Source organism: Larus michahellis, chromosome 6 (assembly GCF_964199755.1).
Source record: "Larus michahellis chromosome 6, bLarMic1.1, whole genome shotgun sequence".
In the NCBI taxonomy this organism is placed as follows: Eukaryota; Metazoa; Chordata; class Aves; order Charadriiformes; family Laridae; genus Larus; species Larus michahellis.
Genome location: NC_133901.1, coordinates 26,304,948 through 26,327,592, shown reverse-complemented (window position 1 = coordinate 26,327,592; position 22,645 = coordinate 26,304,948). Strand labels below are relative to the sequence as shown.

The 22,645-nt window shown below is 53.6% G+C and overlaps 2 protein-coding genes across 2 annotated transcripts; one reads left to right on the top strand and one right to left on the bottom strand.

The window, feature by feature from the left end:
• Positions 1–219: 219 nt before the first annotated feature.
• LOC141745149 (zinc finger protein ZIC 1) lies at positions 220–5,127 on the bottom strand. Its single transcript, XM_074592341.1, has 3 exons — positions 2,954–5,127; positions 1,604–1,767; positions 220–1,036 (listed from the first exon to the last, which is right to left on the bottom strand). The coding sequence occupies exons 1-3, from the start codon at positions 3,927–3,929 to the stop codon at positions 839–841; spliced, it is 1,338 nt and encodes a 445-aa protein (XP_074448442.1). The 5' UTR covers positions 3,930–5,127; the 3' UTR covers positions 220–838.
• Positions 5,128–15,496: 10,369 nt separating this feature from the next.
• On the top strand, positions 15,497–21,542 carry ZIC4 (Zic family member 4). Its single transcript, XM_074592340.1, has 2 exons — positions 15,497–16,697; positions 21,121–21,542. Exons 1-2 carry the CDS (start codon positions 15,497–15,499, stop codon positions 21,540–21,542), a joined length of 1,623 nt encoding a protein of 540 aa, XP_074448441.1.
• Positions 21,543–22,645: the final 1,103 nt, after the last annotated feature.

Below are 22,645 nucleotides of genomic sequence, written 5' to 3'. Positions count from 1 at the left end.
AAGCACATTAATACCAATAATATTCTGTTAGATCGACGTTTAGACTGTAATAATACAAAGTAATTCACATTTTGGTACACATTTACTAGAACATTCTTGCCATTCAGTACAAATAGTTGAATTTCTACCTCTTCCCTCTGCCCCCCCACCACCTCCGCCCCCCCCGCCGCCGCTCCCGCCCGCCCGCCCCTCCCCCCACATATATGCAAAGACCACAAATCCACATATCCCCTTATTCAACTTGCGATATAACTATTTACAAAATCAAACAGTACATTTTTTTGTTGTTTTGTTTTTGAAGCTAATAATTCTGTATTTACAAGAGGGGATGGGGGGGAAGGCCGCTGCCCGAGCAGACATGCAGTTGGAGATCTCTAATCAGTGGTTTCCAGTAAAGCCCTACACAGTTGGCATTTGCCCTGGTAACCTTGTCTTCTTATGCATTCTACTAACCCCTTCTCCTACCAAGCCTTGGAACAGAGCAGAACAGAAAAAAGAAAAAGAAAAAAAAAAAAAAGAAAAGAAAAGAAAAAAAGAAAAAATAGGAAAAAGAGAAATAAAAAGAAAAGGAAAGAAAGAAAAAGACAAAAAAAAGAAAAAAGAGAAATAAAAAAGAGGGGAAAAAAAGAAGGGAAAAAAACAATTTTTAAAAAATGAAGTCTTCATTTTACTCAGTCCTGGGTCTACTGGCAGCATTTTATTTTTGTTTGCTCATTTAAATTCTGATTTCAAAGTGTTCATTATTTTTGGAGTCTTTAAATAGGGTATTTGTTTGCTCACTTGGGGCTTTTTTTGTTTTGTTTCGGTTTGTGTTTTTTTGTTGTTTTGTTTTAGCGTTTTAGACGTACCATTCGTTAAAATTTGATGTAAGCGTGCTGTGGCTGGACGTGTGGTGGACTGCGGAGGAGGAAGGGGATAAGGAGCTGGCGGTCTGGTTTTCTGTGGACGGAGACACGATGGTTGGAGGGGTGGAGGACTCGTAGCCTGAGCTGGCGGCGGGAGAAGGCTGGGACCCCTGCGAGGATGATTCATGGACCTGCAAGAGAAAACCCGGGCAGAAATAGAGAGCAGCAGAGGACGGAGGCCCTGGCGGCGGTCGCCTTCGGCTGGGGATGCGCCAGACAACGGGACCCAGCGCCGAGCCTCGGGCTCGGCCACCCCCTCGGGGCTCCCCGCCGGACCCAGCCCCGGAGTCGTGTGCCCCCCACCACCCCCCCGCCGCGCCCCGACCCCGCTCCCGGTCCCAGCACCGGCAGGGAAGGCCGGGCAGCGCCGCACTGCCTCCCCGCACTGCCCCACACCCCCCCTTCTCCCTCCCCCGGTAAAACGCACCGACAAAAGGCCCTGCCCGAGGGTCCGGGGCTGAGCGCCGCCGGGCGGGAGAGCGGCGCGGGCCGGGGCGGGCTGCGGGGCCGGGGCCGGGCCGCAGCAGCGCGGAGCCCCGCAGCAGCGCGGAGCCCCGCAGCTGGCCGGCCCCGGGCCGCGCTCCGCCCGCCGGCCCCGCCGCCCCGCCGGCTTCTGCCCGCCGGCCCCGCAGCCCTTTCCCCCGGCCAGGCCCGAGGCGGCGTCCGAGCCCCCCGCACATCAGGCGCCCTCCATTTACCTTCATGTGCTTTCTGAGGGAGCTGGGGTGCGTGTAGGACTTGTCACACATTTTGCAGAGATAGGGCTTGTCGGAAGTGTGCACATGCATGTGCTTTTTGCGGTCGCTGCTGTTTGCAAAGCGCCTGTCACAGCCCTCGAATTCACACTTAAATGGTTTTTCACCTATTGCGGAGGGAAGTGGGGGGGGGGGGAAACGGATCTGATTAAGCAGGGCCGGCCGGATCGCTCATTGTCCCCATCGCCCCGCCGGACGGAAGCCCAGGGCTCCATTTCAAACACTTGCAACTTTCTAACTTCAACAAGGCTCAAATCCCAAAACCTTACTTCTCTTCTCTATTCTTTCCGCACCTCCGACCCCTGCTCAGCGCTCATTTCGTGGACAGGGGGGGAAGGGGGAGCTAAATAACTTTTTTTTTTTTTTTTTTGCCTTTGGAGGGGCGAGTTTCATTTGCAGCCCCAGCCCTGGGCACCTCTCCCTCCTCGCAACGCTCTAAGCCAGAGAGCAGGCGTGGTGGTATTTACACACGATCCTCAGTGTCTAGTTTCCGTTTTTATAGCTCATTCTCGTGATATTTTTACGCTCCCACCCACCCCAGCCCCCTCCCCCGTATTTTCTCGCAATATTGAAAATTGTCCGGCCGGGGAACACAATGTGATGCCAGCCCCAAACCCCCTGCAAAAAACGCTCGGGAAAGCGGCGCTGGCTTTCGGCGCTTGGGGGTGGGAGCGGGGGGGAGAGACTCTCCCAGCCCGGGGCTGCTGCATTGCCACTTCCCGCGGTGGGGAAAAGTTCTCAGGGATCCCGGCGCCTGCCCTCGGCACAACAATAACACACTCAACGCGCCGGGCTGGGTTTATTTAAAATAGCTCCTCGGAATTAAATATTTACCAAGCCCTGAATTGCAGAGGGGAGACGGATGAGCTGCCTGCGATATTTAGCACAATTTTTCATGGTGCCACAATCAAAACTGCCGAACAACAATTAATTAAAACCTATAAATTTAAACAAGACAGGTTGCTGCGGTACCCACCCCCCCCACCCCCCGCCCAGCAGCAAACCCTGCCTTTCTCCCCCTCTGCCTCGTCAGGGATAATTTTCTTTTTGTTGCTGCTGCTTATGGCGTGGCTGTGACCGAGCTCTTGTTGCAGCGGAGCTGCGAGCCTGTCTCTCCGGAAAAATCAGTGGCCCTGGATCGAACACCCCCCACACACCCCGGGCCCGACTCTCAGCCAAGCAGCGCACCGGCCCCCCCCCCGGCCCCTCCGGCCCGTCCCTGCGCCCCGCTCCGGCCCCGGCCCTCGGCGCTTCCACTCGCAGAGAGAAAAGCTACAGAGAAGGTTACCATACCTGTATGAGTTCTTTTGTGTATTTTGAGATTCTCTGATCTGGCAAACACTTTGCCACAGCCTGGGAAAGGGCAGGGGAAAGGCTTTTCACCTGTGTGGACTCTGATGTGATTTACAAGTTTATATTTGGCCTTGAAAGGTTTCCCTTCTCTTGGACACTCTTCCCAGAAACATATGTGATTGGACTGCTCGGGTCCTCCAACGTGCTCCACCGTGACATGAGTCACCAGCTCGTGCATCGTGCTGAAAGTTTTGTTGCAGGACTTTTTGGGGTTTGACAATTGCTCGGGCTCAATCCACTTACAGATGAGTTCCTGTTTGATGGGCTGCCTCATGTAACGAAAGAAGGCCCCTGCCCCGTGGTGGGCTGCCATGTTCATGTTCATGTGGCCGTAGCCGTGCAGCTGGGTCGAGGCGTAGTGCTCGGAGCGGGGGCTGGTGACCTGGCCGTACTGGTCGGGTCTGCCGTACATGTCTCCGGAGAAGCCCAGGCGCATCTGCCCGTTCACCACGTTAGGCGAAGCGTGGCTGGTGGCTTGTTCGTGCAGCCCCGGGAAAAGTATATGTCCCGCGGCATCGGTGTGTCCGTGGGGTCCGGCGAAGCTGCCGGCGGCGGAGGCGAAGAGGCTGTGCTGGGCGCTGGCGGCCGCCGCCTCCCCGAAGCCGCGGTTGCGGAACAGAAAGTCCCGGGTGGAGTTGAAGGCGGCGCTGGAGTAGGAGCTGACATGGGTCGGGTGGTGGTGGTGGCCCAGGGCCGCCGCCGCGTAGCCGGGCGCCTGCGAGGTGAAGGCGGTCTGGCCGGCCGAGGCCAGCTCGTGGGTGCTGGGGTTGATTTTGAAGGCGCCCATGCCGTCGGCGAAGGGGTTGATCCCCAGCCCCACTTCTCTGTCCGTGACATCGGCCGTGGAGTGGTGGCGAGAGGATCCGAAGGTAGTGACTCCTATGGCGGGATACTGCGGTCCAGCATCCAGAAGCATCTTCCCAGCGTCGATGCAGCAACCAAAAAAAAAGCACGCGCGCACACACACAACGCGGAGAGAAGCAGCAGCAGCAGCAGCAGCAGCAGCAGCGGCGGCGGCGAAAACACCCTCTTTGGAAAGTCAGCGACGATCACCACCAAAGCAACCACATCAAAAACACCCCCTTCGGCATCAGCGCGGGGGGAAGGAAAAAAAAAAAAAAAAGGAGAAGAAGAAGAAGAAAAAAAAGAGGCTGGTGCGGAAGGGGGGAAGAGATCTTCGCAGTTGCAAATAATAATAATAAAAATGTGCCCCAAAAAATATTCACTGTCTCTCTGCTTTGACTTTTCAGGGAGGTTTAAGTGGGGAGGGGGGGGTTGGGTGGGCTCAAAAATAAACTGGCTGCAAATAACAATAACGGAGAGAGAACAACACGGGCAGCAAAAAACAAAACAAAAAAGAAACTTCCTTCAGTGATTTTTTTGGCTATAGGAATGTTGCAAAGTGGCCGAGAGCTTGTTTCTCTCTCCTCTTCGAGCTTCCCCACACTCTCCCCGATTTTTTTTTTTCTGGGGCCCTTTTTTTTTTTTTTTTTTTCGCTCTGCAAAAAAAAGGCGCAAATCATGCACAATATTGTCTTTTGCGGTTTATCTTCCTGGGGAGAAACTTTCACCTCCTCAGCCGGGCGGTGAACGCGAGACTGATAGCGGCAATCATTCCTGCAGATAAATGAATTGAAAAGACGACACCGTCCCCCCCCTTGATGAATGGGAGCCGGGGGCGGAGCGACGTCAGGGCGGACGTGGGCGCTCATTGGACAGCGCCGGCTCCCCCTTCCCCGCGTAACTCCCCCCGGCCCCGCCAACGAGGGGCGCGCACGGCCGCCTCCCGCCGCTGATTGGCCCCTCCGCCTCATCAATCGCAGGTATTGTGAGCGCACTGACATCCCTCCTGACAAACAGGGCTGCGGGAGTACCAACTTTTTTTTTTTTTTTTTTAAATATATAAAGCCTTTTTTTTTTTTTTCCCCCTCCCCGAAAAAATCTTTCCAGCGCATCTTTTTGTGTGTATGTGTGCTAAGGCAAAGCAAAGCAAAAAAAAAAAAAAAAAGTCATCTTTGATTATTATTAGGGTTATTTTCTCCCTCTGTCTATCCCTTTCTCTCTTTCCAGCACTTCTGATAATGATGGTAAAGATGATTTCTTGGTGATCCTGAATTTTTTGAGATCACCGAGCAACTTTTTAGGCTTTGAGAAGAGAAGTCCTGTAGGGACTCACTACTTTTGAAGTTGTTGCTTTCCGCTTGTTTAAAACTGAAGCTCTCCGAGAGTAGGTGCCGGGTGCATTTGATTTTATTTTTAAACACCAGGCGTGATTTCTCTGGGTAGCTGACTCTATCCCTCCATCAGGTTTCTGAAATAAATCTTGTTTTCTGCACCCATCAAAACGCAGGTGGGTGAGAACTCTTAACTTTCTACTTTTGTTGTTGTTGTTTCGCCTCTTTTTTGTTATTTTCTTTCTCCTTTCTCTCTCGCTCTCCCTTTCTCTCGCTCTCTCTTTTTTACGGGGTCTCTTTCATTCAGGTAAAACTGTAAATTTCCCAAACCTACATTGTTTCTCCCCCTGCTGCATGAAACTCCTGGATACTTCCCCCTCCACCCTTTTTTTTTTTTTTGGTAAAAATTTATTTAAAATCCTCGATAGGAGCAATGTAAATTTTCTGACATTCAAACCTTTTCTAGTTCACAAATCAGTCACCCTTGTCACAGTTATTGAAATTCCTCAACTTGCCACACCAGGACGGTGGAAAAAGCAGGCGGTGTCTTTGTTGCTGACCAGGCTTTTGATCGCCAGAGAAAATTTACTTACCTTCAGATGAGTGAGCAGAAAAAGAAATAACACTCCCTTTGATTTAGTTAGAAAAATGCAGACATTTGGATTCAGTGCAAACATACAACACTTGGTTGTTTTCTAGATGCAACCCTCGATTAACCTGTCTTTCCCCAGCTCAAAGTCTATTGAAAAACTGCGGATAGTTCTTTTTTGTTCTCGCTACAAAGAGCCATTGACTATATATTAAAATGATTGTTGAAAGGTATAAGTATGGTATTTAAAAGCAGAAAACCTTTGTGGCTTAATCAATTAAGCTGAGCAACATTTGTACAATATTTTAAACGATGCTTCGGCACTAAAAAAAAAAAAAAAAGATCTCGTGAAACTTTAAAATATAGACGTCTTTGTGTGCGTATGCATATACACACTTACGTATGTGCCCATGTGTGTGTGCACATATATAAAACTGGCAAATTATTTATTTACTCAGTCGCCTGCATATTCATTAGCTCTAATTATTTTCTAGTAACGAAAACACCAAAAGCTCGCTAAGAGTCGGACTCCTTCCATTTCGCCTTTGTTCAGCCCTTCACTTGCCCCCTTCGCAGCTCAATCCGAGCCCCTCCAATTCCTAGTGCCAAACAAAGAAACTTTAAACTCATCCCCTCTAATTAAAGGCGCTGGTAAGCAATCCGCAGCGCAGGTAGTGAGGAATCAGAGCAGCAGCGCTGCTGCGCGAACACTTCTCGGGTGAGAACTGCCTCATTTCGAGAGGTATAAAAATGGCCATTGCGCCTAGAAAAAACAAACAAACAAACAAACAACAAATAAACTTTGATACGCTTTGAAGGAATGTTCGCTGCAGTTTATCTGCAGATGCAGTTTGCCTGTGCTTGGTGCACGGAGATCGCTTTCAAAGCAGATGTATTATGTAATTTCCCTTGGATCTTGGGAGGCTTTACCGTTTGGGTTTGTTTTTTTTTTTTTCCCCGGAAGAATACTGGGCTGAATCTACACGTTTGCATTTATTCTGCCAAATCCATTCGAAGGAATTGCAATAGCTTATAGCAACAGGTATACCCGCTCTAGGAGAGCGCCTGTGTGTGGACTTGGTCTTTAGGCGGGGGTTACATTACTTTTGTGTTTGGTGCTAAAATTGAGCAAAGGACAGAGTTGTCAGTGTTATTGTGAAGTCTTGAGTGCGATGGCATTAGGAGATTCAGAAAGTTAGGTAGTCCAGTGCTAGCCTGCCTCCCAGTGCAGGGGGAACCCAATGATCATTCCAGGTCGGTGCAAAATATACGAGAAGGCAGACGAGAGGGTATTTTTAGGAAGCGTATCTAAATATACAGTGTAAGAGTGAATGTAAAAAAAAAAAAAAATGTTGTGGGTTGTAGAAGTTATCAAGTGGGATTTGCGGCGCGCTCTCTGCAGGAAACGAAAGCTGCTCCAGTTCAAAGCCACATGCACCAACGTGACATATAAGCCATTAAAATATCATCCTGACGGCTCATTTCTGCTTCATCATACATTCCCTAACTGCTTCCAGAAAGCAAGAAAAGAAGAAATGAAGGATGACCGCCTCGATGGAAGCGCCAAAGAGGTGGTGGGTTCTTAGGGGGGGAGGCGTATTGTTTTCTTCTTTCATTCTTTCTTTCTTTTCCCTTCCCCCCCCCCCTTTTATTTTTGCCAGTTCAGAAACGAGGGGAAACCTTCAACAGGTCGCAGGGTAAGTGCCTGGGAGCAGGGGGTGCCTGGGCAGCCCGGGCAGCCGGCTAGCCCCCACCGCCTGCCCCAAGGGCTGGACGAGAGCTCCCTGCCCTCGGGGGGCCCCGGCGGGAGGAGGCTTGACCACCCCGGGGGAGAAGGACTGGAGCCCCGCGGTGCAGGGGGGGCAGAGCCCCGGCTGCCCCTCGCCCACGTGGGGCCGGCCCCCGGCGGCACCCCGGTGTGCAGGGGCGGGCGGAGGGAGAAGCGCCCGGGAGCCGTCGAGGGGGGCTCCGGCAACCTCCTCCGGGCGCCGCGCCCCCGCCCCCCCGAAGCCCAAGGAGGGGGATCAACCCGGAGGTCCGCGCAACGCGGGGCGGCGGGGGTCCGCGGAGCGGGGCGGAGGCGCTCCCAGCCCCGACAGCGGCCGGGGTCGGTGGGGACGAGCAGGCGGCGGGTCCGGCGGGTCCTGTGGCCGCCCAGGCGGGGCCGGGGGCCCGGGGCGGCGGGCAGAGGGCGAGGAGCGCTGACAATGGCGATCCCCGTGGGGAGGCGTCCCGGGGGATGCGCTCCCCGCCCAGCGCCTCACCCACCGCCACGCCCGGTGCCACGGGGGCGCGCCGGGGGAGCCGGCGCTCCGGCACCGCACGCCCTTCTTTATAGGCGGGTGCGGGAGGGACGGAGCCCGGGAGCCCGGACAGCCCCCTCCACCCCCCACCCACCCCCCGGCCCCCCCGCGGGCAGGGCCGGGGGAGCTGCCAAAGGAGCTGGGTGCCGCCGCCAACTCCTCGCAGCGCCCGCGGAGAGGCTGAGACCCCGCTCCCGGCCCCGAGGGGCCGCCCCGCACCTGGCGCCGACTGGGGATAGGGAAATGCTCCCAAATCGGCGCCGACTTGGGGAAAGGGAGATGCTCCCAAATCTCCGCCGAGGGTGATGCCCTCCTGGGTGACCTCTGACCCGAGCCCGGCTCCGTGTGCCACCCCTGGGCACCGGCACACCGCCGGACCGGGAGGGCACCGGCGTGGGCTCCTCGCCGAGCCCCCTCCCCGGCTCCCCGCCCTGAAGCTCTTTTGTCCGATCCCCCAGCCCCGGGGAGCCCGGCCGGGCGGGGAGCCCCTTTGCTGGGCTGGGCTCGGGGCTTGCTCCACCCGGAGCCGAGGAACTTTATTTCTGCACCCAGATCTTCCCGGCCAGTGCTCCCTTCGCCCTGCGCGGCCGCGAAAAGCACAGGTTAGGTGACAAGCCGCCGGCGACGAGGGACACGCCGTCCCGGCTCCCTCACGCTCATCCCGGCTCCCACATCCCGGGGGTAACGCCGTCAAACCCGCCGGGGGTCGCGGGGCTCCCGTGGGGGCGGCGGCCGCTGCCAGCCCCCCTCTGCTGGCGCACCTTTGGCCGGGGGTAGAAGTGAGAGTTTGGGGAAGGGGGGGGCCGGGTCCCGCCTGCGCGGGCTGCAGCCCCTCGCACCCCCAAACCCAGCCTGGGACCCCCGGGGGTGGGTGGTTGGGGGGAGCTGGTACCCCGCACCGGAGTCCCGGTCCAGGTCGGGCAATGGGGCATCCTCATCCTCCTGCTCCACCAGTGGCACTGCGTAGATAAGAAAGGCGTGCGAGGTCGAGCCAGAGTTTTAGCCAATATTTACTCTGAAATCCACAACTGTTTTGCCTTCGTTTTTTGTCATCTGGTAACCATTTGAAATATTAAATGCAGCGATTTTTTTTTTTTTTTGTCCAGTTTCAACAAGTTTTGGCGAACGCTTGGGAACTGAGCACTCCTCCAGCCTCCCATCCTAACCAATAAAGCACAACTCCTGCAAACCTCTCGCTAGCGGGGCAGTGTTTGCTGTGCTGACTTGATAAGAGTGTGAAGATGAATAGAAGTTTTGTAGAAAATATAATTCCTAAGGGTTTCTTCCAGTCCTTTTTATTTCGGCAGTAATTTTCACCACAGCGGTGAAAATATTGAGGACACCAAATTATTTATGATAGAGTATGACTGTGATACGCTGATGAAGTTTCGTAATTAATATCATCAATTATTCGTGTTAGTGTAGATTTTTATTTATCAGCCCTGGAGTCCCTATAATAATAATAGCAACAGCAATAATAATAGTCTCCTTTGAAGTAACTGATTCCAGATTCTAGTGTGTTTTTCTGTGTTAAAAGAAAAAAAAAAGGCACACAAACCCACCACCCTGAGAATTTCAACTATATCGGCAAAAATTCAGACTGGGACACTGCATCAAACACCGGGTCTGCTCTCGGGGTTATTGCTGCCGCTCAAAGAAAGATGTGTAAAGTTCTGCCTGCAGTAGTGGCAGGGCTCTGCCTTGCAGAGTGCAAAGAGCAAGCTGAAAATTATAGACAGGGAGAAGTGCCAGGGTGGTACTATACTAATCCTTGCTGAGACAACAACTTGCGTTGGAGGCTCGCAGAGAGTCCGAAATTTAATTTCGGGAGGGAAGGATCTGTAAACAATATAGTCGAGTTGGTAAAAACCTGCCTTACAATAGCCTGCCAGAAGGTGAATGTCAGATCAAAGGAGAACTGAAAAGATGTCCTTTCATATTTTTTTTTTCCCTAAATCAGCCATGGAAACTTCATGACTCCATAAAACATGTGCTGCTTTGCTGGGGAGACAACCTCCAGTTTCCCCTCGGAGAAAGCTTGTCTTCCCCCCACCACCCACCGCCCTCGCTGCTTAACTCTTGTGGTTTGTTTTGTTTTTTCTTTTCTTTTTGAATCCGTAATGTCCGAGTCATATAGCGCCTTAATCATTTCATATCACACACAAATGGTTTTGCTCTTAACTTTCCACCCCTCTTCCCAAACAGGAACAAAGTCAGGAAATGAGGCACAAGACTCCCCTTGTAATGAGGAAAAGAAAACGACTTTACAGAAACATCCTGGAAAAGTCAAGTAAGTTAAAATATGTCTTTTTTTTTTTTTCAGTTCAAAGGAGACAATATTTTTTTTGGTTTAGTGTGTTTAACGTACTTGCATAAACACAAATCAGCGACACAACTCCCCACCAGCAGCTGCCTAATCCTGCTCAATGCCTATTCATTTGGAGGTTCTAGAATTAATATTTGACGACTCTCTCATTGAAACAACAACCCCTGACCCCATGTGATTGCACTGTCACATTATTCTATGACATATTCATCTTGAATTCATTTACGGACGATTTGATTGGAATGAGGTTTGACATGTATTGGATCCTATTAAAGAAGAAGACTTTGATCTTGTTGATGGGGTTTACATGATATGTATCATCTTTACCAGGGATACCAGGCTTCCACAATGTGGTGTCTAAGTAGTTAGTGACTGACAGCTTATCTGACAGGAATACCTTAATCTTGAGGTACTGAATGTAATATTCTATTTAAAATAAGCATATGATTTGCTTGTCCTAGGGTAGCTCTAGGTCACAAAAAGTGAGAGGCAAACCTAGGCACAAGCTCTTGCTGGTCTGGTAGCTGAGTTCCCATTATCCGGGAACCCTGAAATAAAGAAGTCCCCGTAAGCGGGAATGGGGCGAGGGAGTAGAAACAAAGGCAGAGTGTGCTCCCGAGCCACTCGGTACCCTCTCCTCTTCTCCCCGAGGAGATGCTGGCATTACCGTAAGGCTTTCTTGAACCACCTCTTCCTAAACAGCAGTGCCTTCTGCCGGGGCAGGCAGGGACTCGGGCTCAGGTCCTGCGCCTGCCTCTGTGTTCCTCGCTGCCTCTCTCGTCCCCCCCTGCCCAAGGCGAGCTTGGGGGCTAAAGAGTAGCACAGGGTGACTTCTCGGTCCTCTCTGTTTCTATTCCTTGCCTTTTTCCCCTCCTCACAGTACGTATTAGGATTTTCAGATGAAACTGTTCCCTTCCTCTCGTCCGGGAGTTGAAGCCTAAAGGTCACCCCCGGAACCTGCTGCCTGGAGAGTACAGGGCGTCCCGTCCCGTCCCTGCCCTCGGGCACTGCCTGGAAAGGTTCTAGCTGGCTCCTCGGGGAAGGGCAATTTCCGCCGGGGCAGGAGTGGGAGAGCTCGGGGGTAGGTGAAGATCAGATTTTGCTCCCCCCGATGCTTCCCGGGGCAGGGGCTGTTCCTTGTGCTGAGCACGACTCTAAGGCTAAGCAGGATTTGGCACCAAGTCAAAGAGCACAACACGAGCCGCCCTTGATTTTCTGGGGTTCTGTATCCCACCTTCACAGCAAGCACTTTCTCCGGCAAAGGTAGCGCCTTGCTTTTTACCTACCAAAAAACAAGGCGAAGTGTGGTGGATCTGTAAAGCCTTTTATAAGCTGTGGCTGTCGCCAACCCCGGTGGTCACCGCAAAGGGGTGTGCGGCTCACTTGCCATCCCGTAGGCCCCGGTAGCCGCCCGGCGCGGGGCGGGGGTGCAGGGAGCGGTCGGAGGGTCGGGGCTGCCCGGCTCGGCCCCGCACGCCCGAGGTGTGGGCAGGCAGAGCTCTGGGTCCTGCACAGCGGGGAGGGAGGCAGTGAGGCAGCTCTGCCCCTGTCCCAGGGCACAGCCCCGACGTGGGGGGCTCCTGCCTCCTCCCGGCGCTGCCTCGGCCATCCCGCCTCTTCCCCGAGAGCGCCGGGTCGGAGACAGGGTCGGACGGGGGCGGAGGGGGGAGGAAAAGTGCCTGTGACTCGTGTTTGCAACATGGTCACCTCTGTAGAGCAGTCTTGCAGCACGGGCGGGCTTTGGGGCCGGGGGCTGCGGACGGGCTTGCGGAAACACAGCGGCCACTAGAAAATTTGCGCTCAGGATCAAGCTGCCCGTCTATCCGTGCTGGTCTGGCACCCAAGAGAGCGGCGTGGTCCCTCTAAACTTCAGTTCCCTTCCGATAAGATCTATCCTATAGGTGTTATATTGTCCTATGGACCTGCCCTGACGCCTGAGTTTCAGGTTCAGCTCGAGGTGTTTCTGTTTCGCTGCTTGAGCAATCTTCCTTTCTCCTTGTAAAGGCTCCTGTTCATCCAGCTCATGAGTCCCAAGGGTAGCCTAGAAGGGGATGCCCTTACCGTAGCCAGGTGGGTTGGAAAGGAAATTATTATTATTATTATTATTATTATTATTATTATTATTAATAATAATAATAATAATAATAATAATAATAATAATAATAATAAATAATTGGCCCTGCACAAGCTGATGTTGACACATTTGAGAGTTTGCCGAGAGGCCCGGCTTATCTGGTCAAACACGGTTGAGGCGCTGCCAAGAAGCAGGAGACCTCGGTCACCCCTCGGGTGGCAGCCGTAGGAGCTCACGCTGCCAAAGGGCTGCAGAGACGGGCGTCCCGCCCGGTTTCCAAAACACTCCGGGAGATGCGCCGAGCTCGGCCGGGTCTGGCCCCGCTCCCCTCCTCTCCCCCGTTTCTCCGCCTCCCCGCAGTCATGTGGCGGCCCCCGCCCGCCCCCCGCCCCGCTCTGCCCCCCCCGCCCGCCACCGGGGCTAACACCAACTTCACCTAACAGTGAGGGACACCGAGGGCCAGGTTCTCCTGCACTGCCTGGAAAGGGGAGTGAGAGGGAGCCCTGAGTGAGGGGCGAGCTGAGAGCCCTGAGTGTCTGACGAGAAACCACCACAATATTTTAAATGAGCTTAGGGCAAACCGGTTATGACATTTTTTTTTTTTTTCAATTGATAAACTGTTCCAGATGTTTTCTCCCTTGACTGAGAAGTGTCAGAATTGATGGATAACAAGTATGTAGAGATGCAGTGTTTTAAGGAGGTATGAGGAAAGCAGCTTTAATGGGAATTCACACTCTCAGTACATTTGTAAGTAACAGATTCATACTTCCTAACGTTTGTCTCTTCTGTGCACTCCTATTGAGATAGTCATGAATAGGACTGTCAAATCCATTTCGTAGAGCAAGTAGACTTGAAAGTTGAGATATTGTGAGGATGGTGTGTGGTTTAAAATGCCTGCGTAAACATGTTATGTAAGGATGGAGAGCTAATTGCATCATTTGTCACTTTTCATCATCTCCACTCAGAAAGATGTACACAAGGATGTATCTATAGCTGGCTACCTAAATATCAGTCTTGTGTTATAGGAGAAATACGGTGAGAGCCCGGCAGAGCCAAAATATGGAACTGCAGCCAGCCCAGAGTATGCAAAGCTGTGATAAAAATGTCCCTTATGAGGTTCTGTTTGTCCTACACTTTAATCTTATGGTTTCCGATCATTGGCTGGTAGCTTCTGTTCTGAGAGTAGCTGGGTTGACATTGCCAGACAGTTTCTTGTTTTACTGCCTAACATAAAACCTATCGATCGCCGATACTGTTAAATTTTTATGGAGATGCAAAATTCCACGCTGGGAGATTTACCTGGCGTTCATGCGGTAGAGTATCTACTGGCAAGTTAACAAGGAGAATGTTGAGACCTGGACACGATGGATAGAGAATTAATTGTTGCTTTTTTTCCTAAGGCTGAGTGTTTATTGGTGGAGGTGTTTTTATGTCAAGATCTGAGTTCTGTGGTAATACCGTGGGTAGATGTTTTCAGCTGTGTTTTCCATTCTTGAAGCAGTAGCCCTGATTCTTCCCTCTTTTCCTGTGTTTCGTTTACTGTTTTTCAAGTTCACAATCCCGTTCTTAAAAACTTAAGTAGATCTTCCTTCTGTGCCGAAGCCCTAAGCTTTTCCAAACCTGTAAGGCCTCAGTGTGCAGAGCTGAAGCCCCAACCTACACTTTCATTGCTAGCAACGCAAACCCTGCAGACCATGTTCCTCCCTTCAGGTGAGAAGCATCAGACCCGAGTCGGTTATGGATGTTATTCACTGCTTTTCCTTCAAGCCACGGACGGGGATTTTACGTGGAACTACCCTGTGCATGAGGGAGCGAGAGAGGGAAAAGGAGAGAGACTCCCTCTTCTGGGTTAAACACTCAGATTCAGCCTAAACATCACGATTTCTCGCATTGCTCCGGCAGCCAATAACCAGATAACTGCTAAAACTTGTGGAAGGAGGGGAAGGGAACGAGGAGTCTTCCAGGAATCCTTTGTCAGGGCTCAGGCAGCGGTACAATAGCCCGAGCACCAGGCCAAACGCATAAGCCTGGCAAGCGAGCTGGCGGCGCGGCTGCGGCTGCTGGTTTTTGCCGGGGAAGCGCCCGCTCCCCGCGCTGTCAACAAGTGTCAGGGACCCGCCGGCTGGCCCGGGCCCGCCACCGCGGGGGGCGCGGGGCCGCCTCGCCTGCCGTTGCTGCGGCCGGGCGGCGGGGACCGGTGAGGGTCTCCCGGGGAGCGGAGGGAGGACCCTGCGGGCTGCCCACCGCCTCGGGGCAGGGCGGCGGGACCAGACAAAGGCCCGGACGGGCGGCGGGGGCGGGCGGTCGGGATGCTCCCCCTGCGGGGCTACCCCCGCCCGCCTTGGCTTTGTTCCCCGGCGGCGGAAGCTCGGCGATGGCGGGGCGGCCCGGGGGGAGACCCCGGCCGGGGCCCCCCGCCGCCGGGCCGGGCTGCGGCCGCGAGCTCTGCCGTGCCCCCGGTCGGGCCGAGGGGCTCCGCGGGGCGCGGAGGGGGGGACCGGGAGAAGGGGACGCCCGGCGGCGGCGCATGCGCGGTCCCTCCCCGCCGATCCCCCCCGGCCGCACCGAGCGATAACCCTTTCAGTCATCAGCGGGACCTGTCATCGGTGACGTCACCTCGGCGGCAGCCAATGGGAGGGCGCGGCGATTGTTTGGCCGGCGGCGCGTCCCGGAGGCGGCGCGCGACCGCTCGCGCCCCCGGTCCCGTCCCGTCCCGTCCCGTCGCGTCGCGTCGCGTCCCGTCCCGCGGCCGCGCGGCGTGGGGCTGCCCACCGGCCCCGCGGGAGCACGGGCGGCGCGGGGGGCACCTCCCGGCCAGCCCCCACCCCCGCCCCGCCGAGCCCACCCGCCGGCAGCGTCGTCCCCGCGCTCCGCCGCCGAGGGACCGGGAAAGTTTTTTGGGGGGGGGGAAAAAAAAAAAAAAGTTGGGTTTTTTTTTTTTGCCTTTTTTTTTTTTTTCCCCGTCTCTGTGTCTCTCTCCTCCCGCTGTCAGGTTGACTTTTTAGCGTTAGAAGCTAATGAGCGTGGATGCTCTGGGGATCCCAGTGATGGACCCTGCTGCTCTCTCCAGGCGGAACACGGCGCTGAGATTAGTAGACTTGGCGGGGGCTCCTCGCCACCACCACCACCACCCCCCCCCTCAGAGCATGACAGGCTTCCCGGGCTTCGCTGGGCACCCCCACGCCACGGCGCCCACGCAGCCGGGGGAGCACGCCGCCGAGTCCCGCCTCGGGCCGCACCCGCTCCGGCCAGAACACATGGGGCACCGCCACCATCCTCCTCCTCAGCATCACCCCGCGGCCCTTAAGCTCAGCCCTGCCCCTCATCCCCACCACCAGCTCCACCACCACCACCACCATCATCATCATCATCATCATCATCATATGGCAGGCCAAGCCGAGGTGGTCTCTAGTCAAACGGGAGCGTTTGGCCCGGCGCAGTCACCAGCAGCCCCTTACCCCGTCTCTCACCCAGCCCAGGCTCTGGCAGCAGGTAGGGACTTCTTCATACGCAGAGACCTGCCGGCCCCACTCATGCCAGGGCTGACCGAGCAGCACCCCGCTGCAAGTTCTCACCACGGACTGTTTGTCTCAACAACAGGTAGCTACCCCGGACACCATGGTCACCACCACCACCACTCAGAAGCTGGGAATCCCTCTCTGTTCACTGGACTCCATGAGCAGCCTCCCCATGCAGCTCCAGGTGGCCATCTAAACGGACAGATAAGACTGGGGTTACCTGGAGAAATGTACGCCAGGTCTGAACATTTCACTCAAGTACCAGCCTCCAGGACAGATCCTTTTGCTGCTTCTTCGCTTCATAGCTACGGTGGCATGAATCTGAACGTGAATCTGGCTCCACACCACGGCCCGGGTGCCTTCTTTCGTTACATGAGGCAGCCCATCAAACAGGAACTCATCTGTAAGTGGATTGAGTTGGACCAGACTCCCAAAAAATTATGCTCGAAAACTTTCAGCACGATGCACGAGCTGGTGACTCATGTCACGGTGGAGCACGTTGGAGGACCCGAGCAGTCCAATCACATATGTTTCTGGGAAGAGTGTCCAAGAGAAGGGAAACCTTTCAAGGCCAAATATAAACTTGTAAATCACATCAGAGTCCACACAGGTGAAAAGCCTTTCCCCTGCCCTTTCCCAGGCTGTGGCAAAGTGTTTGCCAGATCAGAGAATCTCAAAATACACAAAAGAACTCATACAGGTCAGTATGTAAAGCTCTCTTTACTCTCTCTCTGTGTTATTCAGCATACTGTTTTGCTTTATTTTGTTTTTAATGTATCCTTTGCGTTGTTATTGAATGCACGCCAAGTACTTCTGGAAAATAAATTCTCAGATTTGTTTGCTTCTTTACCGTTTGGAGGAGAGGGGAGAAAAGGGGGAGGGAAAGGGAGAGCGAGAACAAATCTCAGAATTCTCGTCCATATTTTTTTCTGATTGTGCGGAGAGGCTGTTGTAACGTTTATGCGGGTAGATCTGTGTAAATATCGAGTGATATAGCTACTATTTCTGCTTATTCACACAGGCGAGGAATTATTTTTTTTTTGGCAATTTAAAGTAGTTGGGGGGAAAAACCGAAATCATTGTGCAAGCTCACAAATTAAAAGTGAACAATAGAAGTTACAACTTGTCTAGTCAGTTTTGACTGATGTTGCTGAGATGCTGCTGCTCGAACATTGTGAGAATAACACAGCTGCGACCTTTTCGTTCAACAGTTTTGTTTTGGGCAGAGGGAGTTTCAAATGTTTGATCTGAATAACACTGACATTTTTAATGAGCATTGCCTTCCAACGACTCTCTGCATTCGCAAATATGGGGAGCTGCGAGTTCTGATTCTCGGGAGGGAGAGGGAAAAAAAGGGAGAAGAAAACCTGGTATTGTTTCGGCCTGTACATTTTGAAATGTCATTTGCAGATCTGTTAAGCGAAATTGGGACATGTGTCAGGAACAGCTGTTAGTTCCAGTTAACAGAAAATAAAGTAACTCGATGGACGATCTTGCAAAACTACGTTTGAACTTTTCCGGCCAGGAAAGCATTTATAATTAATGAAATTGCACGTAGAAAGTTTTCACACTTCCAGGAGCAGCCTGTGAAGTTGTATTAATTAGTTTAGCAGCCGGTGTCTGTAGTCTGAAGCGCTGGCTTTTTTTTTTTTTTCCCTTTTCTGCGTTTTTTTTTTTTCTCTGAAGAAGAAGATAAGAAATAAGCCCTTTTTGGAAAATTTAATCTGTTCCAGCGTAGGGTTTTCCACCTCCCACCCCCTTCTGTACAGTCTTACGCACTGCGAGGGAAACTACATAATCCTATTGTAAGATCTGCTTACAGCCAAACGATTTTTTTCGCCTTCCAGTTCATAAAACTCCCCTTCCCCCATGCTCGGTGCAGGGCTTGACCTTCCAGGAGTTGCATTTTTATGATATAACTCGACGTGATATAATATGCAGCACCTATACTAATTTCGTATCGCTATCGTGTAAACATAGCACAGAGATTTTACAGCGACCGTCACTCGTCACCTAATTATTTTTCCATCGCTCTATGAATAGCTCGTCTGTGTGCTGGGCGGGGGGGGGGGGAGGATAGCAAAGTTGTGTTCCTCTGCTGCCTTCTCGGCCCCCTTTTTCCAGGAGAAAGGAGTGTCCCCGGGTCACGTAACTTGTATCCGAGCCAGCTCCTTGTCGGATCAGCACAGGTACAGCCATTAACCGGGAGAGCTCATCCCTTAATGACAGTGTTTTTCTTAAGTAAACAAACTTTTACTGCTCTTTAACGGCCTCACTGTTTGAAGTCTCTGAAGCAGAAAATGGTTAAATTCTTGGGAAAACTGACCTACATCGGAGAGGCAGGTTCAGGGCAAACCCGAGATCGGAGGTTTGCGTTTATTAAACATCACTCCGCGCGTCTGTACTTTTCGCTTTAACTTTCCCGGTGATTAATTGCTGTATTGTGAAAACTCCTGCAGGGCCTTTATGGTTCCACCGTTTCTATTAAACACCCAGAAGTTGTCAAAAACGCAATGTTTCTGAAACCCTAATAGAACTCGCTACAAATTATTCATGAAGACAGTTCTAGATTCAACAGGAAAATTATTGCCTCCTCAAATATTAATGACTTCTGATTTCTCCGAGGCCGGGGAGCAGGCAGAAGGATTTCTGGCGATGTGCGAATTTTCCAGGTTGGAGAGAAGGCCGTTCAGGCGGCGGCAGCGGGACGAGCAGGACGGGCAGGGATGGCTTCGCCTCCTTCCCAGCGGGCCGGGAACAATAGTGCGAGGCGTGGGACGGAGCCCCTCTCCCTCCCGGGCGGCCCCCGCCGCCCCCGCGCCTCGCCCGCAGCCCGCAGCCCGGGGGCCACCACCTCCGGCTCTCCCCCTCCTCCCCCCAACATCCCCCCCCCCCCCCCCCCCCCAACCCCCCCCTCCCGGAGAAGTTGGTAAATACCTTAATCCACTCCCGGAGACGGGGGATTATGCCACAATTTCCAAGATGAATTTCACTGAACACTTTTGCCCAGCTACAAGTGTGGGGGTAAAATGGCGGTTTTAAGATCCTGCGCTTCTCCATCGCCCGGGGAACTTTCTGCGTGGCTGCACCTCGGTGCCCGGGCTGCGGCAGCCCGGACCTGTAAAATGTCCTCTCCCTGCCGGGTAGGGATTTCCACGTAAGAAAACCTGCTCTCGCGAAAGGAATACTTGCAAATGGCTCGGCTGGCTCCTCTTTATTGAGGCGTTCAGAGAATGCAAACCGGGCAGCTGAGAAAATGCTGCCCTCTTCCCACTTGAAACCTGACTGTACGGAGGGACTTTTCAGTGGCTCTTTCAGGGGGTTAAGCGAAGTCGAACATTTTTCAACTCTCGGGGAAGCGAAATGCGCCGCAGCCCGCTCTTACCTGAATGTAACTCACTTTGCACAAGCGGAGTGCTTATGAGGATGGCTTTCCCTGGGGTCTCCTAACTTACTGCTTGCTTGTACTACACTAATATCCTTGATTTGTTGTCTCAACTTAGATGCTGAAGGTCAAATTTTTTCCTTACGTGAAACTGTAATTAGGTTAGATGTGTGCCTGTGTCTATGCACCGCTGTATGTCCACAGTACTTGGTTACAGGATCCGCACCGTTTTCTAAGAGACCTTATTTTTAACCTCTTCCCTCTAACGCCAGGTATTTACCCATCCCCTGTGTAAGTGTTAGCGGTGCAGGATGTGAGAGCTCCTCGTTGGTTATTACAGTGCGGAAAGGACATACTTTAAACGCGGAGCCATGAGCTTTTTCCCACCCACCTTGCATAAAGTGCATTCATGTGAAATATTTGGAATGCCTTCCTTTATGTGCCTCTGCTCGCAGCCGAGCACGAGATGGGCTGCGTCCCTCCGAAATTTAATCGTGATGAACTGAGAGGGAAAAAAAACCAACAACGGATTCGAAAATCAAACGAAATCCTGGAAGCTTTTACAAATATTGGAAGTCCTTTCGACCACATACGCCATGATGGTGAACACAGTGGCTTTGTTTGCACTTCACGTTTAAGGCTCGGCCGTGTATTTCTGTGGTGTCCTCTGCGCCCTGATACTTTTTGGCTTTTGATGGTTGAGGAGGTTATTTTCCTACTCGGTTGGGGCAGGACGAGGGTACTGCTTGGCGAGCAGGGTTTTGCAGTTTGCTATTATCAGTGACAACAATGTAGTCATCATTTCATCCCGAAGCTGTCTGTGGTGTGGCGTGTTTCCTTGAAAACCTCCTGTATATCGTGTACCATTCCTGGTCCACACGATCCGAGGTTAAACTTTCACACGAGTCCAACAATACGATTATATTTCTATTATGCTTAACGTCACTTATCATATTACCAGACAGATTAATCCCGATTGCGATTCCTTCCATGGAAAAGGAATCCTACCCTCACGACAGTGGCGTGCACCGGCCTAGTCATCCTCCTGCTGAATCTCTGTCGTTTTGCCCCCCCACAATCAATGTCTTTTTGAAACATTTTGTGCCTTAACACACGATATCAGCAAGCCGGTGAGCGGATAAAGGAGGGGGGGATGAGAATCTTCCACGGGATTGTAATCAGTGCAAGGATGGAGTGGATGAGATGTGATCTAGCCGGGTTATGAATAATATTTCCACGTGCACCTGGGGCAGTGTGAGAAATGTATTTAACGCAAAAACCTTCCCAGGGATATATCAGTGACTGCTCTTTCTGCAGGACATCGGAGTCTGCGGGGACAACACGCGTTGTTTGTCCGGAACGAGCACTTGGCCTCTAAGTTTTCCTTATCTGGGGGCTTTGTCTTCTGCACAAAACCCCACGTTGACACAAGGGGCAAGGGAAGGGGGAGGAGAAGCTGGCCGGGCAGGGCGCTCCCGATGCGGAGCCGGCTGCACAGCCGGGCGGGCACCGGGCGGCGGTGCCGGGGCAGCTCGGCGGGGCGGGCGGGGAAGGGCAGGGCCGGTGGCGAGGAGGCAGGCGGAGGCCGGAGGGGAGCTGCCCCGGGGAGAGGAGCCGTGCCAGGGCCGGAGAGGGGGGCCCGGGGAGGCTGCGGGCTTGGGGGGGGTGCCGGGATGCGCCGCTCCCTGCCCCGCGGCCGCCGTCGCTAACGGCTGTGCTCGCCCATTGCCTCCTGCAGGGGAGAAGCCGTTCAAATGTGAATTCGAGGGCTGTGACAGACGCTTCGCCAACAGCAGCGACAGGAAGAAGCACTCGCACGTCCACACCAGCGACAAGCCCTACAACTGCAAAGTGAGAGGCTGCGACAAGTCTTACACCCACCCCAGCTCCCTGAGAAAACACATGAAAGTGCACTGCAAATCCCCTCCTCCCAGCTCCGGCTACGAGTCCTCCACGCCCTCCTTGGTGTCCCCCTCCTCGGACTCCGGCCGGGAGCCCCCCGCCTCCTCTTCCCACGCCGAGCCCTCCGCGCCCGCGCAGCCCGCCGCCAACCTGAGCGAATGGTACGTGTGTCAGGGAGCGGGGCTCCGCGGCCCTCCCGCGCCCCCCGCCGCCCCCCCGCCGCCGCGCCCCCCCGGCCAGCCCCGGCCCCGCTGCTAGGGCGCGCCGCGGGCGGCGGAGCGGCGGCGGGCGGCCCCGGCCCGGCCAGGGACGGGGAGCGCGGCTCCGGGGCACGGGGAGGCCGAGCGGGAGAGGCAGAGAGGCGCTGGGCAGAGGGAGACACGACGCGCTGCGGAGTTCCGCGGGTGGGCCGGCGGCGGGGCCCGGCCTGCGCTCCCGGCACCCCGCACACGGGAGGGCTGCGCCCGCCTCCGTGCCACGCACACACCCCCCCGACCGTCTTGCTCCAGTCTGTTTACAAGCCCACTGATCTGCATCTCCTTTCCTTTTTCCTTTCCTTTCCTTTCCTTTCCTTTCCTTTCCTTTCCTTTCCTTTCCTTTCCTTTCCTTTCCTTTCCTTTCCTTTCCTTTCCTTTCCTTTCCTTTCCTTTCCTTTCCTTTCCTTTCCTTTCCTTCCCTTCCCTTCCCTTCCCTTCCCTTCCCTTCCCTTCCCTTCCCTTCCCTTCCCTTCCCTTCCCTTCCCTTCCCTTCCCTTCCCTTCCCTTCCCTTCCCTTCCCTTCCCTTCCCTTCCCTTCCCTTCCCTTCCCTTCCCTTCCCTTCCCCAAAGGACCAAAGTGGTTTCATACAGACTTTGTCTGTGCAGATTTTCTCTTGTCAACAGTACCGTGTGCTGCAGTGTTCTGTTTGCCCACTATTTTCTGTGAGAGTGTGGTGGTTTTTTAAGAAATATATATATATAAACTATTATTTGTTACCGAATTGTACAAAATGGATCCATTAAATTCTTTCATTAATTAACCAGTTCGATGGACGTTTCTGTAAAGAATCTCCTTACTTTTCCTTCTTGCTGTATATAAATACATACATATATATATATATATATATTCCCCCCCCAGCAGTCGCTAATAAAGAAAGGCCCGGGGGGTGCGGTGATTGACTGCCCATTTTAGCTCCCACTGGTAATGACTTCTAATACCCAAACATGCCCGTCCCCACCCAGAGTGTGGCTCCTGTTGAACCGTGGGCGCTGGGGCTCCCGGGGCGGTTGGGGGGAGGGGGGGCAGACCCCTCTCAGTGACGTCACGGCAAGGGCCGGGGCCGTGCAGCCCCCTGGCAGCGCCGGGACCCCGGCCCGCTGCTC

Excerpts from the sequence above, each read along its gene's own strand:
- LOC141745149 (XM_074592341.1), bottom strand. The coding sequence starts at position 3,929 with ATGCTTCTGGATGCTGGACCGCAGTATCCCGCCATAGGAGTCACTACC. Across the intron at positions 1,768-2,953 it reads ACACAAAAGAACTCATACAG|GTGAAAAACCATTTAAGTGT; the intron begins GTATGGTAACCT and ends CCTCCGCAATAG. Across the intron at positions 1,037-1,603 it reads CCCTCAGAAAGCACATGAAG|GTCCATGAATCATCCTCGCA; the intron begins GTAAATGGAGGG and ends TTTCTCTTGCAG.
- ZIC4 (XM_074592340.1), top strand. The coding sequence starts at position 15,497 with ATGAGCGTGGATGCTCTGGGGATCCCAGTGATGGACCCTGCTGCTCTC. Across the intron at positions 16,698-21,120 it reads ACACAAAAGAACTCATACAG|GGGAGAAGCCGTTCAAATGT; the intron begins GTCAGTATGTAA and ends TGCCTCCTGCAG.